The sequence below is a fragment of the Triturus cristatus genome, chromosome 1_2, assembly GCF_964204655.1.
Source record: "Triturus cristatus chromosome 1_2, aTriCri1.1, whole genome shotgun sequence".
NCBI lineage: Eukaryota > Metazoa > Chordata > Amphibia > Caudata > Salamandridae > Triturus > Triturus cristatus.
The window spans coordinates 1,084,989,123-1,085,009,387 of NC_140580.1; the positions used below are offsets into that span (position 1 = coordinate 1,084,989,123).

General features: G+C 46.1%; 1 protein-coding gene across 1 annotated transcript in view; it reads right to left on the reverse strand.

Moving 5' to 3' along the window:
• Nucleotides 1-20,265, reverse strand: part of LOC146868713 (solute carrier family 53 member 1-like) — a 401,652-nt gene that overhangs the window by 88,866 nt on the left and 292,521 nt on the right. Inside the window, exon 12 of the mRNA XM_085624148.1 lies at nt 1,538-1,732. Within this exon, the coding sequence (XP_085480274.1) occupies nt 1,538-1,732 (195 nt within the window). The remainder of the gene's footprint in view (nt 1-1,537; nt 1,733-20,265) is intronic.

Here is a 20,265-nt window from a genome sequence, read left to right on the forward strand (position 1 = left end):
TCTGTGACTCCTCTCTGCTCTGCTCATTCCTGTGCTCGACAAAGATGGGCTCCTGGACACTCAGATCTTCAGGGAATCTGGCCATTGGTGGCAGCAGAAGGCTGTCTGGCTGGTCCTCCAAGTCTTGGCAGTAGAAAGGCAGCAGAGCATGCAAAGGGGCAGCTCCGATTCTGCCTGAATTTCTTATGTACAGTAGGCATCTGAGAAGCAGTGGTAAGACAAGAGAGCTCTCAAAGGGAGAACTATTTCCAGGGCTCCTGGAATGCCTGACGTGAGCTTAGGCAACCTTCCAGATCCCTAACTCTTCTTCTCATTGGCTGCCCTTTCAGATAGCCAGTGAGAGGAGGAGGCGGGATCTGGCAGGTACATAGAGCAGTAATTTTGGGTGCATGCATCCTTGTATCTATGTCTTCCTCATGCCCGATCTGCCCTCTGAGCCTCAAGTTCTCCTCGACACTTGGTCTAATGTAGTGCTAGTGCTTGGTCTTCTCAGGGCTTACGAGTCAGGCCCCTCTTGCCCAAACCCTGGGGTATTACAGCACCACGTGCTGGGGAACTCGAGTCTGCAGTTCTGTCATTGCTGCTGCTCCCTCCTCCTATCACCTGCACCTGAAGCACCATCTCCTGCCCGTGATGCCACCAGGAAGGACCTGAGATGGGAGTAAAAGAATCTCTAGAAAAGGAATCACTGCCACCACCCACCAGACAAATTGGAGGGGGTGATGAAATGGAGTGAGAATGGTGACAGTGAACTTTTGACAGCGTGGTTGTCTGTGTGAGCCGGCACACCTGCGTATATGAGTGTGCTCTTGCAGTCATATTGGAGGCAGATCGTTAAACCCCACCTCTGTAGAAGTCCCCACTTCTACTTGAAGGTTCCATTGTTTGGTAGAGTCCCATGTACAAATAGCTAGCCAATCAGATGACACCTTGGCCCTCAAACATTCAAGAACTCATTACCTCATCAGCACTAACACCATCTGCCTTGGAAGAAATTCATTACAGCTTTCTATCAAGGCCTACAAACATAAGTCTTACCTTACTATCAATGCGTCTGCTTCTGTCCTTTATCTCTCAGATACACACCTAAACATGTCTAAAGGAAAGATGGATCTACAAACAAAAAAATAGGACAACATTCTTCTGGCAGTAGACATCTGCAAGCAATACCTCTGACAACTAAAGACCATCCTACATCAACCATCAACTAAGTTTCCACCTACCCGCAATACACCTGCACTCCGCCTCGCTTACCCTCGCACACACCATGCAGCCATTGCAGCCACTGCGGGGCCACTCCTTCTCCTACATTGCTGCCCCTCCACCTCCGAACAGCCCCCTCCCTGGCGGACTTCAGATGGAAACTCAAGACCTGGCTTTTCGACAGAGACACGGCACCCTCAGTACCTAGATACCCTTCGGGGTGACAGTGCTGCGCTATAGAAATACTGATTGATTGATTGATACCTGTCAAGCGCCAGTATGACTAGGTCGGAGTAGTTTCAGCATACAATCCCTTCAGTCCACCCAGGTTTACCTTTGTCACCAGAGCACAGGATGGCCAGTGCGACCATGATGAAAACTGTGGCGTATTTTGCAGCATTGGCCAAATGCGGGAATCGACTCCCACTGTCATGGTATCTTCTCATGCACTGGGCAAAGCGCAGCCAGGGTGGAATGCACTGGATCAAGCCGATCATCCCTGAAGAATGAGAGCCCACTCTTCCTGTACCTGTAAGCAAGATAAATCACTTGGGGTTATCATCCAGCATAAGACTTGCTGACCAGTGTACCACTGCCATGGGCATTGGACACACTAGATCGCACAAATTGCAAGAAGACTGCTCATTGACTCGAATGTGAAGCATAGCAGTCAGGTATTCTGGTGCCACCAGGAATGAGAAATAACCTTCCCGAACCCTTCCCTGTTGTCCATTTCATTGTGATCACACATTTGAGTGGTTTTAATCATCTACTTGTGTTCAGCCAGTGTACGAACCTTGTCATTTGTCATGTTGTGCTTAGAAAAGGTCTTAATAATGGTAAATCAGTGGTGTCTAACACTGGCCCGCAGCCAGGCCAGATTTTCAGGATATCCGTGCAGCATAAATGTACATACAATGAATACAAATGAGTGAGATTTACATAGTCAGTGGTTATCCTGCGAAGCTGGCATGGGGAATGCCCCACTGAGCCAACCGTAGCCCCCTTCCCATGCTTTTGTTAAATCACTGGAAAAAAAATCAGTAGACTGAGCATCTCTGTACTCCTTGCAGGTTCTTAGATTCTATTACCAACCATCCATAAGAAAGGGGTGTCATGAGTGTTGATGGGTGTGGAAAAGGTATATTACAAAATGTACAACATACTATGCCATTGGACCTGTGGTTGCTGTCCCAGCCCCTAAACCAGTGCTCTCTAGAGCCCTGTGGGAGCTGTGAGGCTAATTTGACACTTTTTGTTAGGGAAGCCACAAAGTGGACTCAACTGTAGAAGGCTGCCCTGTATGCTTGGGATGAGTGTCACATGAATAGCTGTGAGCTTCCATTCCACCCTGCCTCTCCACCTCAGGCAATCACCATCACTACCTCAATTCAGGAAGGACCTCAAGACCTGGCTCTTCGACTGAACCACAGTGCCAGCTAAGCTAAATATAACTCGCGCCCCCGCAATGAACTTCTTATGACCTCACATATTACATCACTCGTGACATGGTCAGTGACATCACTGATGACATAACTGATGACATTTCAAATGACATCACTAATGACATCATCCACAGAATCTCTGATACACCACTCACACCCCAACATAAACTTTCATACACTCAATCCAAATTCCACACTAGCATTCTCAAAACCATTGACACCCGTACCTGTACTTACACACCCACTCACTGATTCATAGGACTACACACACATCTACTCAGTCACCCATACAGCCACACATACACCAACTCACTCACTAATACAACCACTGGTATATTCACTCATACACACATACAGCCACTCACACACTGTCACTCATAACACCTACTCACTCACCTATAAAGTCAATCACACAGCCACTTATTCTTCTATACAGTTATACACACACCTACTCACTTATTCATACATATACTAACACATACTCACCTATACAGTCACTGACACAAGCACATACTCACCTATACAGCCACTCATAACCAACTCACTGACCAATACAGCCACTAATATATCCACTAATACACCCATACAGCCATATATTCACTGTAAGTCACCCATAGAGATACTCACACACCTAATCACTCACCCATAGAATCAATTACACAGCCACTTACTCACCTATACAGTTATACACACACCCACTCACTTATTCATACAGATACTAACACATACTCACTCACCCATACGGCCACACTCAGTCACACATACAGTCACTCATATATTCCCAACACTCACCTACACTCACTAATACTGCCTTTCACATATGCAGTTACTCACCCATATACCACTGACACATCCATTCACTCACTGACCTCACCCTTCCACAAGCAGTGCTCCAAGAGGCACATTTGCAGGGTGGTGGAGAAAGGGTGCGTGGCCTCCGACCACCTCTCAGCAATTTTACTGGGTGGGGCTTACTGGAGGTAACAGTAGGTCTTCTTGGCCCCTAAGGACCCTCAGCAGCCAAGGGGACTTCATCCCCCAACCAGGTGCGTGCCAGGAGGTGCGTTTGCAGGGTAGTGGAGAAACGGGGCGGGGCCTCAGGCAGGTTGGCGGTGCAGCTTTCTTACATTTATTTTTATTTTTTATGAAGTGGGGCACGTGGCCCCCCTTCTCTGGACATTTTGGGACCCCATCCTCCAGGGCCTGACCCATTTTGAATTTTATAATAAAATAAAATGGGAGGAGGGCCGCGCGGCCCCCATCTTGGGCTGATTTCAGCCCCAGGGACCTGATCCCCTGGGGCCTGGTCTTTATTTTTTATTTTTAATAGTCAAAGGGAGGGGGCCAAGTGGCTCCCCTCCCGGCCATTCTTGGCCCCAGGGACCGCATCTCCCGCAGCTTGCCCCCTTTTTAAAACTTTTCAATTTTTTTAAAAAGGAAGGGAACTACGCGATCTCCTACCGAGGCTGATTTTAGCCCTGGGGAACAAAGCACCCAGGACCAGGCCTCTTCGTTGGGGACCGCAGGGGAACCTGAAGGCCCCCGCGGTCCCGGCCGGCTCCCCACCTCCTGCGAGGCCCTCCATATTGTTTTAAATAGCCCTGGGGAGGTGGTGGTCCCTGGGACAGTGGGGGCCTCAAGGCCCCCCAACATAATTGAAATTAGCCCCTGGGAAGTGGCGGTCCCCGGGGATACGCAAATAATGAAAAGTGTGAGGTAGCGGTCCCCGGAGCTTTGATAAGCCATAGCACGGGGGCCCGTGTGCCCCCTCCTATATTTATTACATGTCCCGGGGACTGGCCCAAACGGGGTTTATTTAAAAGCAAACACGCAAATATTGCGATTTTGCAGCAATTGCTTTTTTTTTAAAATGCTTTTATGCCATGGCTTGGTCCAAGGAGGGCCCCAAGACCATGACTTGGTATCAGAGTATTCCTACCCTGCCCCCTTTTCTTTATTTTCACTTATTTGTTAGGGGATTCGGTGAAGCCCAGTCCCAAGATGGCTGCCAGCACTTCCTGGTAGAAGTGTTGGCAGCCAATCAGAGCAGTGCATTTCCCTGCACAAACTTGTCTTTTTTCGCGAAGGCTTTGCAACCAGAGATTTCACTGTAATTTTCAACTTAAATTTCTTAACAAATACTGAACGGATTTACACCAAATAAGCAAAAGGCACTTCCTTGAACCAACATCTACCTCCTTGCCAAATTTGGTGTAATTCTGTTCAGCAGTTTGGGCTGTAGCTGTGGCTAAAGGTTTCTATGGAAATTAACATTACAAATGCACTCTTATTTTGTGTCCCAATTTCTCGGTTCCCACTGCATGGATCACACCCAAACTTTCCATGATACACAGAACCTACCTGGACACTTTTTTTGGGAGAATTTCATGAAGGTTGGTCAAACAAAGCCAAAGTTATAGGCAAGTCAAAAAATACTTTCCCTATGAAACTAGGTCCTAACTATGACTACCTATATGTATAGTCAGTGGATTGACAGAGGAATGTCTCCTGCTCTTATTGAAACTTTAAACCATCTATTTTCAGCAGCAATTCACCCTGACAGGAAGTTTAATGGCATGTTCTCTTTGCATCAGAACTGACAGACCATAATCTACCATGTGGTGGTGTACCATTGCAGAAGGCACCATGTGCAAACACTGAAACACTGCAAGAGGCACCACACGCAGACACTGAAACACAGCACGAGGCACCACGTGCAGACACAAAACTTTGCACGAGGCTCCACGCACACACACAGACACACAGCATGAGGCACCACGCACAGACCCTAAACACTGCAGATACTGCACGAAGCACCACGCACAGACACGGATACACTGTACGAGACACCACGTGCAACGCAGACACTAAGGACTATATGAGGCACCACAGGCAACCCTGAACCACTGGAGTTCTGCTGCAAGCCTTCTGCTAAAATTCACTTGCTGTTGGACTGGGTACCTAGGTATGCAAATCACACTAGAAGTGTACATGCAGGGCCACCATCCCAGTCATCATCCTGGTGTTGTGAAACAGATGGCTATATTAAAAGAAGGGCCTGTTTTTTATGCACACTGTTATTACGTTGAAAGGCCTGACCAGGTAGAAGCCATATAAATAAAATCCGCCACCCCTTCTTGAACCATATCCTTAATGCTACTGAGTGATAGAGCGAAATGGCAGAGAAGTGTTCACAACAGCCCCTAGTAGGGCTTAATTCTTTGCTTCTTCCTTGCTTCTTTCTGTCACATTCTATTTCCTACTCATCCCCTTGCTTTTCTCCTTCTTTATTTGTTGACCATTCTAACTTTCTACCAATCTTTGCTGCAATTTTTATTTATACATTTCATTCTCTATTTCTTTATTTTGTTCTTTGTTTCCATTTTCTTTATAGGATTCCTTCCATATTTCCATTTTTTCCCTTTACTTATCTCTTAGCTTCTTTCCTTAGGTCTGCCTTTCTTTCTTCCATCTTTCTCACACCCATCTTTCCTTAATTATTTTTTGTTTTTATCTCTTTGCAGATTTTTCCTCTTTGTTTACGTTTTCTTTTGTTTTCTCTTCTTCTTTCTTTTCATCTCTTCCACTTCCTCTTTTTCTTTCTCTCACACTTTCTCTTCATTTGCTCCTCCCACTTTAGACTTATACTGTCTAACTTACATTATTTCTCCTGCATTCTCTTGCTCGGTTACTTAGTTTGGTCACTGTGTTTGGCTTGTTTGGAACACCTATGCCCGCAAGACTCAAACCTGTCATTCTCTGCTCTGGCATAGTTCATATGATCTTCCAATTTCCACTGAAAGACATGGAAATTGTTTCAATTTATGTGACAGAATGGCAGTAGGACAGAGGAAACCCCCTTTCTCTGCAGCTTCTAAGGAGGGTGACTTTTGTTTCCCACTTTGCTGATCATTTTACCAGGGGACCACTTGAAATATGGGGGCCCTGGGCAACTGCCTACTCCCATCTTTAAAATATTTATGCCGTCCAAATGTCCACCCCCCCTTCGGACATCAGCCGATCCTTTGCGATCCAGAATACTACGCAGAGCACATTGTGCTGCGTGGAGATATTATATTAAGTTAATTTATCTTGTAAAAGGCCGCGATTACCCCAAGATGTCTTGGCGCTAGCTCGTTACAGACCTACTATGTCAGCATCAGCAGAAACCCTTGATATAGGATAGTGATTCGTTTCTTTAAGAGGTGCTTGTTATTTTTTGTTAATGTATTTTATTTGTTTGTGATTTATGAAGAGCTGATCAGACCATTTAAGATGCCAGAGAATTGGTTGAGTACATGTGAACGGGTTTATCAAAAGTGTCTAAAAACTATGGGAGTATTGACAACAGACTGGGCTTAACTTGCACTGGGGTTTCCTAACACTAGGCACCATGAGTGACAGTAAGCCTGTATAAGATTGATTCGCAGAATGGGCCCGTTTGCGAACGGGACGAAGCCTTTTGGGATGTGTCTTCCCAAAATGTCTTCCCAAAAGGCATACGCAAAATAGGGAATCGCAATTTTTGCGATTACCTATTTTGCGAATGCATTAAGAGAATTGCAATTTGCGATTCTCTAAATGGAATGCAGGAAGCGCTTTTCAAATTGCAACCCTGCTTTAAGCAATCACAATGTACCACCAACTTCAAGTTGGTGGTAAATTGCAAAACCTTGGAAAAATGCAAATCTTTGCATTTTTCAAAGTGCCATGTGGTGCACATACATGCCATTTGGGCATGTATGTGCGCCACATGTGCACACATGCATATTTCAGGGCTGCAACTGGATGTTCTTTTGGCACCCTTGCACCCTTAAAAGTTGCATGCGCAATTTACGAGTACTTATTAGGCACTCGCAAATTGCTCATGCAATTCCCATTCATTCCTAGGCCCATAGAAATGAATGGGATGCCATTACTTATTTCCGACTCGCAATTTGCGAGTCGCAAATAAGGAATGCATAGGATTCGCAATTTTATTTGCGAATCCTACATACATTGCATTTTGTGAGTCCCTAATAGCGAATCAGTAAAATTTGCTATTAGGGACTCACAAAATACAATGTTAATACATCTGGCCCAATGTCTTGGGTGAATCCACACCTGGGAGGCCGTGGGAGAAAAGGGCAGAAGGGGGTAACGATATGCAGGTAAAGCGATGAGAAGGACTGACCAAAATAGGTGTCTGATGTCCTGGATGGGCAAAATCAACGTGGTCTCTAAACTGGGGCGAGGCAAGAGAGGGGTGCCCACTGTCACTCATGTTGTTTGCACTGGCTGTGGAGCCTCTGGCCTGCGCATTACGAATCGAGATGGCAGAAAAGGGTATCACGAGAGGGAACAGGACCCTGTGATGTCACTTTGCGTGGATTCAGAGTGTGAGGTCTCACAATGCTACAACTCTTAGGTGAGTTAAAAAAGTTATCTGGGTGAAAAACAAACTGGAATAAACCACAACTGTTCCCTATGGGTTTCGCTGCGTGCAGACCAGAGGACCATCTCCTCGATTTGGGAATGTAATGGCAACCTAAGTCCTTAACATACCTGGGGATATATATGGCACACACGATTGAGGTGATTTTAATACAGGCAAGATAGTGCAGGGCATGGATCACTCCCTCCCTTTTTGGCAGCGGCTGCCATTGTCATGGTCAAGGTAGCCCTCACTAAAATGGTCCTTCTGCCCACGTGTCTGTGTGCAGTTCAGGGGTCAATGTGCCTACTGCCCTAAATGATATTCCACAAAATCAGCAGTACACTCACTGGTCTGCTGTGGGGAGTAGCCTGTCCTAAAATGAAAGTGGCATCTTTTAAGTTACATATGAATTAAGGGGGCTGGGCCCTCCCAGATTTTGAACGCTATTACTTGGAAGGCCCAGGCCAGCTGCAGCATTTGCCATTGTGGCTAGAAGATGCACCCAGCTGGGAAATGTTAGACTTGGGGGTCTCTAGTTGGCACAGGTATGCACTTGTGACAAATAGGGACCCTCGCCTCTAGTCAGGGTAAGGGGGTACACTCCTAAAATAACCCCTGCTCACCCCCTTGGTAGCTTGGCACGAGCAGACAGGCTTATCTCAGAGCAGTGTGTAAAGCATTTGTGAACACATACAGTAACCAAGTGACAACACTACAAATGGACACCACACAGGTTTTATATTAAAATTAAGTATTCTTTATATAGATTTATCACAAGACCATTAAATGACAAAAACACACAATACTGTTACTTTAGATGGTAGAATTTTGCTTAGTTCTCTTAAGTTCTTAAATGCAACACTTTAAGTCAATGTACCTTTTAGATGTGACACGTAGGGCAACGAAAGTGTTGCAACGATGTTGATGCGATGAAGACTTTGGTGCAAAGAAATAAAGATGTGAAGATCTTCCAGATGCGGCACGATTCTCCGATGTTGCGAGAAGACTCGACTCGATGCTTCAGCTGCAGCGGCGACACACTTTACACGATGCGACGACAGCGGCCTTGGCAGCGACACTCTTCTCCAACGTTTGCGAGACGCTGCCGCTCGATGCGATGTTGCAGCGGTGACACCCCTATACGCGATGAGACGACAGCAGCTCCGACGGCGGCACGCTTCTCCATGGATGCGAGGCGCTTTTCTTGATGCGATGCAATGCGACAACTACGATGGCTGCGATGGCGGCACGCTTCTTCCTCGATGCGAGTCTCTTCTCTTGATGCAGTGCAATGCGTCAGCTACAATGGCTGCGATGCCGACACGCTTCTTCGGCGTTGCGAGACACTTCCTGGATGATGCGAGACGCTTCCGCTCGATGCGATGCTGCAGCGGCGACACACTTTACGAGATGCGACGACAACAGCTCCGACGGCGGCACGCTTCTCCTTCTTGAGTCGCGTTTCCAGCTCCTTGCGACACGCAGTCCCTCAGAAGGCCCAACAACAGCAGCAGGCACTTCCAAAGAACTCTGGGGAGCTGGGGGGTGAAGTCTGGTGTTCCTGAGACTTCAGCAGGAGGCAAGCTATTTTCCAAGCCCTTGGAGATCCTTCACAAGTTGAGCAAAAGTACATACAAAGTTCCTTTCTCCTCTCTTTGGCAGTAAGGCAACCACTGCAGGCCAATCCCCCAGTTTCAGGGATAGTTTCCTCCTCAGCTTCTTCTGGTTCCTTCCTCAGCAGAGGTTCTTCTTGTTTTATCAAAGTGATCTAATTTCTTGGGATCAGGGTCCCAATATTTATAAATTTCTCTACAAACCTAGGTCTTTAGAAGGAATCCTGGTCAAACACAAAGTGGTTCAGAACCCTATCAGTTAGGTTATTCTGTGCTCCCCATATTGTCAAATCTTGGGGTAGTCACCAACAGGTTCGCCACCTTTAATTTCAATTTACAATTTGAAAAAACTTTACTTAAAGCAGTCTCCCCAATGAACCTCGTGGTGTAAAAGCTTGTGTAAAGTACACCGAATGTTTCTCTAATCATTTGATTAGTGCAGGAAACGTGAAAAAATGTGAAAAGAGACGCGATGGCACCTCACGTGCGCAACACCAATTGAGCCTGCTGACTGGTACTCATCAGCTTTGCCCACTCTTCTCATCATTGGTAGCCATCACGCTCTAAAATAAAGATAAATGTAGAGTGTCCACACTTTAAACCCAAAAGAAACTGTTGCAGGTAAGTGGTGCGACTAAGTAGTGCAAATTAGAAAATGGAAAGAATGCACCCTCTATAGGTTCCAACTTTATTCTTCCTTAGGAGTGCACCTAATCCAAAGCTTAAAAAAGGTAGCTAATCATGCATACCATTATCATGTGCCAACATGTTTCATCGCCATGAGTATTTGTGGCGATTTCGTCAGGGCAACAATAGTCGCTAGGCACACGTCAAGGACACTTCTCAGAATTTCAACAGGGGACCTTATGGAGCCTTGATCTCTCGTACCAGCTTATACATGGGGGTCACCCAAAGGCTCCTTATGTGAGTCCTCGTGATGATTGAACATTCAGCCGTAATGTCAATCAACCAAAGCCTCACGGAGCTCCTTCAATCGACCGACTTTCTAAAAGTGGGATTTTCAAACACAGAATGTTAAAACCAACTTTACTAAAAGATGTATTTTATCATCCTGAGTTCAGGCATACTGTAGTGAAGATTGCTATCTATATACGTACAATGCTAAGTTAACACAACCGCGTTAGATGTTAGAAAGCTATCTTGCCGCTTTTGCTGCTTTGCACACGACACTGTAGTCACATGTTATTAAGTGAGAAATGCTTGCTCGACTTTGCTTCACATGAGAACTGTCTGTTGTTCACATCGCTAACAGTGAGCAGTGACCTTGGTCTGTACATTGTGTAAAGAAACAGTCTGGGTCGCTAGACGGTGCATGTTGTCGGGTTCAGGTTGATCGGCCCACTATTTAGTCATAACACGCACGCAGCTGCGAATACCTGAAAGTCGGGTGCTTTTAATATTGCAGTTGCATGTTTTTCATTACATTCGGAAGAAGAGCTTTACCAGGAGCAGAGTCTAGCTGATCCTGTGATGTGATCGCACTGAGCTGATCTTTACGGTATGGGTTTCCCCATTCAAGCCTAGAGACCTTCTATTAGTCTAATAATAATAATATTAGTTTGTTAGTGAAAGGAAGGTGGCTGATATCCACTGTCATTTTAGCATGATTACTCCTTTCATTTTCTATGGTATTGTAACTATGCTGATGGTTTTGATCTTAATCATTTGTCTGCTTATGTTAGCCAAAGTACTGCATCTTAGGACACGAGGTTTATAAAATAAACTCTTTAAACTTTACCGTGTCTCTGTTTACTCTGTTGTGGACTGATATGAGAATAATTACGAACAGGTATTTCTGATTCCCACCATTCCTGAGAATATCCTAAGTCGCTAGTTCTGGCTTGTCTATACATTGGGACCGCCGAGATAATACTCGGATAACGAATGGTACACTGATGCTGGTCGGATAAGGGGTTCTGGGTTCTGAGGTGAGTTTTTGGTACACCACAATTCACTGAGGTCCTGGTTTCCTGTACATAGTTCTGTGCATAAGCAGAATCCCTGCAACATGGCGCACCTAACGTTTGGTCTATTGATTTGAAACGCCTTAGTAGTGCTTATATTAGTCCACAACGCCCTCACTCTGGTTTCCGGTTGACGGGAGTGACGGTTTAACCTACCTGTGTTTCGACTAATAGGTTCCTTCAAGCTTGATCATTAAAAAGGTTATTTTTACTGAACCCCAGTGCTACTGTTGATATCGTTGATACTCTTTAGTGTGTCCTAATGGCGGTTGACATAGCCGCGCATAGCCGTGCACCCCTACGCCATCATTTGACGCAGTATGGGGTGCCGGATGATGGGCTGGATGTTATCTTTGTGGTGAGCGTTGATGCGGCTTACCCGTATGAGTTGTTTTACTCTTGGGTGACTTTTCCAGCGGTGGATGACGATGATACGTTTCACACCTATTCTGCCATACAGCTACCTGCGGTCTATACCCCGTATAGGACACAAGAAATTCCAATCTCTGCTTGGCAGCATACCATTTGGTTTAATGGCGCCCTTCCCCATGCGGTTGCACCGGCGAGAATGGGCCCGTTGTCCATCGCAGGGGCCACATGGCCGGTGCTAGCTGGATTTACGCCTCATCCCCGCTATCTCGTGGTGGCGGTGGCTGAGTTACGTGTGCTCCACACTGCCCTTATTACACAGCATAGGGCTTTAGTGCAGTACGTGTCACGCAATGTGCAGGTGGGGGCACCTGCTGTTGTGGGACAACCAACGGATCACCACGCAGTGGTTATTAGTCCTGTTATGGTTAATTCGGTAGTCGGCAAGCGCCCCCAAAATAAGGATGAATTTGCTTATTGGCTTGCTCAGAAATTTGTCCAACTGGAGGCGGTTTTTCCGCATACCACTCCTGTGGAAAAACACAGGATCCTCACCATTAGTTTGCTGAAAGACCTGGTCCCCGATATGGCCGATTGCACTAACTGGGGTAAGGTCTTTGCCGCAACCTATTCGAAGTGCTATGGCACTCCGTCTATGTCTGTGCTACCGTCCGTAATCAAGAAGGTTCAAGAGAATCACGGTGCGGAAGCTGCTATTGAATTGGGAATGAGGCTTGTCGACAGCTTCGATGTTGTATGCTCCATGGTAATGGGCAACCTCAAAGGAGATGCCATGCAGTTCCAAGTTGCAAATATGATGGACCCCGTGGATGACGCCGACAAGCCCAAGGAATTCGCTAAAATAATTGCGAAGGCATACAGGACCGTGGGTCGTAGTGCTTTGGGTGTAAAACCGACTGTAATCATTCCTGATCTAGTACAGCAAACTAAGGTGAGCTCGTCTACTAAAGACGAACGCCCCAATTTTCCTAAACAAAGTTGGAGAACAAAGAAACAGGGGAAGCAGCAACAGAAACAGGGGTCTCGTCCTGCCTCACCCGTACAGTCGTCAAACGAACGCACATATGATCAGCGCGATCAATCTCGTAATAAGTCACCTGATAGATTTCAGGTTTCTGAACAACGCTCTCCTCGTTCTTCACAGGAAACATCGGCTTCACAATCCGGTGGCGGAGACCGTGGGAAAGGAAGGGGTGCCCAAGGTCGTGAGCAACCCCGCCAGACTGACGGCAAAGGCAAGCAGGACGAGTCTGCGGGTCAACGACCCCCATTTCAGAACAAGAAAGTTGCTGCACTAACAGCGAGGTATGCCACAGATGGTGCGGACGCAGCTTCTGAACCTGACATGGGCACTAACGCTGCTCGACAGCACGGCGGAAGTTACAGTAGTGCGACAAGCACTGCGTCCATATCTGGTGGCGACAGCAACTGATACGTTCATAACTGTAGAAACTGCTGACACTAGAGTGGCTCCCCCTGACAGACTATATAATATAGGCCTTTTGATTGAAGGTGACATACAACGTATGATTAAGGGGATTTTTTGGCATAATCTGACCACTTCATATGATATTCTATTGGCGGAGGCAGATTGGCCCACGGCTTTCGTTTTAGATGCTCCTAGAGGGGAGGAGGTGATCCTCCCTTCCTTCGCGCACACAGTGCCGAAGGATCAAGCTAAAAAGTTAGCCGGGGAGTGGGCTCTGGTGCTAGCACCTGCGCTGTATCGTAATCAGGTAGGCTGGGATAAATTGTACCCCGGCCATGAAATTCCGTTGCCGGTCCACACCCCAGCCACAACCTCAATATCCCATGCGTCACGAAGCAAGACCTCCGTCGCTGCTATCCTTGAACAATTGGAATATCAAGGTTTGATTGAAACTTGTGTGTCACCAATGAATAATCCTTTATTCACTGTGACGAAGCCTGACGGGTCGTACCGCTTGGTTTTGGATTACTGGCATTTAAACTCTCATTGCCGGACATGCACAGTACAGAATACCCACAGTTCAGCTCTCGTTGATAGTCTCGTGAGAAAACTGTTTAAAACCACACTTGACATTTCCAATGGCTTTTACAGTCATAACCTGTCCACTCTTAGCAGTGAGTGGACAGCATTCACCTCGGGTGGCAAACAAAAACATTTCAAAAGATTACCAATGGGCTATGAGAACAGCCCTGGTGACTTCGCCGCTGCCGTGGTCTCTCTGCTAGAGAGCATAGACCCTGATGCGTACTCGTATGTGGATGATATATATCTCACAGATGACGAGTTGGGACCGCATCTCCGTCGCGTTGATCGCAATATTGTTTTGTTTGCAGACTTTGGTTACAAATTCAACTTTGCAAAGTCTCACATTGCGGAATATACAGTGTTGTTCTTGGGATACGAACTCAACAATAAAGGTCGAGGGTTGGCCCCGCACTTCCTAGAGAAATGTGCATGCCTACGTGCTCCCACGACACTGAAGAAATTACAATCCCTGCTGGGCTTTCTGAATTTCGGTCGAACGTACATTCCTGATTATGCCCAGCGTATCAAGCCGCTTTATACCTTGGTACAACCTACTTTTTCCAAATCATGTTGGCTGCCAGAGCATTCAGCTATATTGCAATCATTGCAAGCTGACCTTCTTGCCTCAAAATACTTACTGACGCGTGATAACCACACTAACCTGGTCATAAGAATTGTGCCAGGCGCAGTGGGTTTCACATACTTGATGTTCAATGAGGGCGACACCGTCCCCATTGCATACAAATCACACTTGTACACTTCAGCTGAACTGCGATTTTCCGCTGCCGAGAAAGTTCTGACAGCAGTACAGATGGCGATTCTGAAAGAACGAGCGCTATCGCAAGGTAAACGCATGTTGGTGGTAACACCATATCCTGCCCTTGAGGCGGTGACAAAAGCCAGTGTACCAAATTCGAAAGCTTTGCATCCCCGGTGGATATAATGGGCCACTTCCTTGACATCGCCAGACGTCACATATATCTTTGACGCGGCACTTCAGACTCAGGAGTTTTTGCAGTATGAATTCGTTCATCCAGCTCCTCTGTCTTTACGCCCGCTCGAGGATTACCATTGTGTCATTTACACTGACGGTTCGGCGCAACTGGCTATTGGATCGAAGCATGCCTATTCAGCGGCCTGCGCAATTGTCGTTGGTACTTTCGTGAATGGTGAATTCCAATCCGATGTAGTGCATACACAGTCGTTGGGCGATTGTACCGCACAGTTGGCGGAGCTTCGCGCTCTGGTGCTTGCACTGGAGTTTGCTGATCCACGGGTCACTACTCTTATAGTGAGTGACTGCTTTTATTGTGTTCAATCTTACAACGACAATCTCCATTTTTGGTCTCAGAATGACTACCATGATTCCAAAGGTAGCACGATAAATCATAAAACGCTTTGGGTTCGAGTGGCAGAACTTAAAGAAAATCTGCCTCTCGTGAATGTTATTCACATTCTTGGTCACCAACGAGTTAGTGCCCATGCTGTCGGCAACAGCCTGGCTGACGAGGCAGCTAAAACAGCAGTGACGACATACTTAGTAGCAGCAGTTACAAGATCCAAAAGTAAGATCGAGGATGACATCTTGGCAGCTATTGCTGCTACAGAGAAGGGAACAAAGTATCCAAGAGGTTTCCCTTCTCGTTACCAATATCGCTTAAGTCCTGATAACGTCCCGTTAGTGAGGATTAACGACGTTGGTGACAGATTGATTCCCAACGCGGACTGCAGACCATCTTTGATATTAGCAGCTCACGAGGACATGGCGTCCGCGCATGCTGGCGTCGCAGCTACTGTATCTGTGTTACAACAACTTTACTGGTGGTGCGGTTTATATAAACAAGCCCGTGCTTATGTTCTTAACTGTGACATTTGCCAACAGATCAAACCTTCATCTGCGGCGCGCCCACCACAGACTCAGTTGTACATAGCTAATAAACCACTAGGTTGTGTTTATTTAGATCATTGCAGTCCATTTACCTCTGATACTGCGTACAAATACATCTTGGTTGCAGTGGATTCGTGCACACGTTTTCTGTGGGTATGGCCACAAAGTAGTGCTGATGCCCGTACTGTCATCAAGGATTTGCGTGTCTTTGTTGGAAGTTTTGCATGTGGTACCTTTAATTCCGATCAGGGCCCTGCGTTCGCCTCTAAGGCGTACAAGGAAGCCATGAAAAGTTTGGGGGTCCAAGTCAAATTTTCATCTCCATACCGGCCTGAGGGTAATAGTGTAGTGGAGCGAATGAACCGTGACTTAAAGCAATCTTTGACAGCCAGGGCTTTAGGTACTGGCCGGAACTGGCTAGCCCACTTGTATGACGTGCAACGTGCACTTAATAATCTCCCTAGAAGGTCTCTGGGTGGGCGGACCCCATATATGATGCTCTTTGGTATACGAATGTTTGTCCCGGACCTTGATGGTCTAGACAAGGCGGCGTCGGCCGCACCCTTTGACGTAGATGATCACTGTGCTGTATTGCAGAATCTTCAAGAAGCCAGAGACAGTCTAGCGAAGGAACACGTACCCTCTACATCTGATGCTGAGCTTCAGATTCCGGTAGTTGGCTGACTACCTTGAGTTGGTGATCTGGTCCGTGAGAAGGTGGAGAACAAAAAGGAGTTCGGCCCCTCTTATCGTGTACCAGTTCCGGTGCTTGGAGTACAGGGTACACGTACAGTCATTTTACCTCCACTTCCTGGTCGAAAGGATAACAGGTACATCTCTATTGACAATGTCAAGCTACAGCGAGTGGCCGATTCTTCTTAGTATGACACCAGCGGTTTCTTGCCCTTCGATGATGAGAAATTCTGTTGTGGCCCCAGCTTCTAACACCTTGCCTGATGTTGCTGTCAAGATGCATACAGTCACTGGTCCTTTGTTGCCACCGACGGCTGGTGGTCTACCTGAAGATAATGAGTATGCTTATCCTGCGGATGTTCCATTGCCTGTTTTACAATCCACCGTAGTTGCCCAGTCACGCTTCTCCTTTGACACTAACTCAATGACTTCCATTGCCCTGTCCAAAGTTTTGATTTTTGTGGCTTGGTTCAAAAGACATTTTTTAATTCCCCCCTGGACTTACATTTGGCTGGTGCTCATATGTATTTTTTTGTTTATGTCCGTTGGCTTTGTGGTAGTGTTTTTTAAACTCATCAATGGACACTACCTGAGAGAAAGATCTACAATTCGACAAATTGATGGAACTTTGCCCCCCCACTCCTCATCACATATCATGAAAAGGGACCAGACTTTTGTGAACATTAGTGCCTGGCCTGTACGTGATGGGATGGCTTGGGATGCTGTGAAATTTCAGATTCATAGCCCCACTGAAGTAATTAATGTGCCAAATGTATTTCGTGTATCTATGGGTGATGTAGTCAAACAAAACATACGCTCAGATGATTGGGATGTACAAGCAATAGAAGCACTTTTTTCTGATTTGAAATATTATGCTGCATTTGATGCTGAAGATTTGTATTTAGACACTGTTAATTATGATGAGCAATTCTGCTATCAACATTATGGCACTCATTTTCTACACAAAGCAAATACGTTTAGAAATTTTGTAAATTATACACAATGGGAACACTGTCCCGCCCCTAGGCTGGGCAGCTCCTCCACTTTAGTGGACAAATTCACATATTTTTCGGATTTCAGTGTGTCTAATCCGGCCTCCTTTTATTTTAAGGTTGCGGCTGAGTCTGCTTCTAAAGTTAGACTGACACACACCAAATTGTTGTATTCCAAGTCCTTTATGGACAAGTTGGCAATTGGAGGATATGATCTGTGGAAAGCTACTATCGATCTTAAATCGGTTTGGGGTTCTAAACCGTGGCAGGTACAGGGAACAGAAGCTTTGCATCGTGCCTGCCTCATCCCGAACCACATGTTATTTTTAAATTCGTCAATTTTTCAGACCACTTGTTTTGGATTGGCTACTTCTAAAAAATTTAATTCTCCCTCCATTCCAGGTCTGGGTGCTTATCCCAATTGGGGTAATCATACGGATCTGCCCCTTGCTACGTTGCAGTCATACATTTCCAATACATCCTTCAATATTTCTGAATTGAATCCGGAAGGGTGGTTGGTGTGGCAAACGAGTTCAGATTCCTGTCAACATCGGTTTCTGGATTTGGTACCGGGGCATACACAGGTTCATGTTGACCCCCGATTTGAGTCCTCTCACACTGTAACTACCTACTCAGTAGGGAAGTTATGCCAATCTTGGCTGCAACATTCCACCTTAGCATCTGTTAAACTTCATTCATCCAAATTGAACGACAAAATAGATTTGAATGATTTTGTTAAGCGTCCTGCGGTTGGCAGGTCCAAAAGATGGGTATATGCTATTTACAACGAAGTTTGGAAGCTGTCACAGTTTGAAGCTGCATCCAGATTACGAGCTATTGACCAAGCCAACATGGAAACGTGTTGGCTGTAATTGATAATAGCATTAACACCCTGTCTTCCAGAATTTATACCTTAGATAATATTGTTTCATCTGTGGTGGACATTGTGCAGGATGACTTGTCTGTATTGTATCATGGTCAGAATCAATTGCGTCCCATTATGCAGTTTGCATGGACATTACAAACGTTAAAGGCTGGGAAAGTCCCTTGGGATTACATGAATATTTCATCTTTGTTCCTCCCTTTTAATTTAACTGCGAAACAACAGTTCATGTCCATGAAGGATGCGACATATTCGTTGCTGCACATTGAAAAGTTAGAACCTTTACCTTTCTCTGTTGCCGAATTAAACTCGGCTGTGTGGCTTATCCACGGGTTGATCACGTTACCATTCCCCCTGTTTAAGTTCAGTTTGTGTATGAAACATTATGCACTAGGCAGTTATGAAGAACTTGGTTCTGCCTTCCTGCACAAAGTTTGCTCACTTCCTTTCACGTATAGATGCGTGAGGGACGGAAAAGAGGTTTACTTAAAAGGTGAAGAGTGCACTTCCACTCCGGATCGCTCTGTAGTGTGTAGGCACATTCAATTGCATGGTGCATGTAATGTGCACGCTCCTAATTTAGCTTGCGTCTTGAAAGGGATCCCTGTGCCAGTTATAACACCGTCTTTTACGCTGCTTGCTAATGGTAGTTATTTGCTGTTAAATAATGAAGCTTGCTGTGGGATGTTGGTGGGAATTCCCTACAAAGTGACTGTATCACAGAGGGTAGTTTGCTGTAATAACGTCCTTTTCCCACCCGCGCATGGATGGCTCGATGTCTCCATCTGGCCTTCCATTCCAACCTTGAAAGCAGAGTTCAATAAGATGAGCAGAATAAGGGCTCTATTGTCTCAAAAAGAAGTCGCGTTGACTTCATCCCGAGAAACATTTGTCCTACACGTAGCAAACACGCGCACAGAGGTGCAAGCGCTTTTGAATACTGATCTCCCACTTCATTTTGGGGCCCTGATTCAGACTATCTTTAATGCCTCGTCAACAAGTGGCCTGGCTCATTTTTTTTAAATTGTGGGCTCCGGCCTCGTGACCTCCTTTCAAACAATTTTTGGTGTGATCCCGGCATTTTTTCATTCTATTTTTTCCAGCGTCTTCGGAGGTCTCCCTTTGCTTCTCGCCCTCATAGCTGGGGTGCTTTTGTTGATCTGCGTACTATGCTATGGCTGCACAAGTTGTGTCACACGACAGCAGGTCCCGGCTGTTCCATCTTCGTAACCGTATGCTTGAATACTATGGCACTTTACCACTGGCGACCTTAAGCATAGCCTATGGATTGTCCTTCCGGTTTCCCTACTTTACTTGTGTGCAGCCTGTCTTTCATTGCCTAGATTGTTCATTCCAATGGGCTCTGGATTTGTGCCTGTCGAACTCGGTGTCTCCTGCCCCGGATTATGATCGGCTAATGAGCCCCTTAGTGGCTCATGAGTTGGACTGTTCTGGAGTCAGGATTATGGCCTGTGGAGCAGCACATGGAGTCCTTGGGAATTGGGACATCGGAACGGCTGCAACTGAATTCTTAGCGAGAAGTTATCTTGAGGAGCACGCCAGTTGTCCTCGAATGGTGCTGGAGGCTCTGATTGTCGAGGAACATGTGTGTTCCTTCCCCTTGCTGAACTGGATGGCAGATAATTTTGCGAAACGTTCCAATGATTTCCTCTTGGAAGCTGTTGCAACTTATTGTACTTATACATTGATGGACTGACGTTTTTGCACCTTCATTTCGTCAAA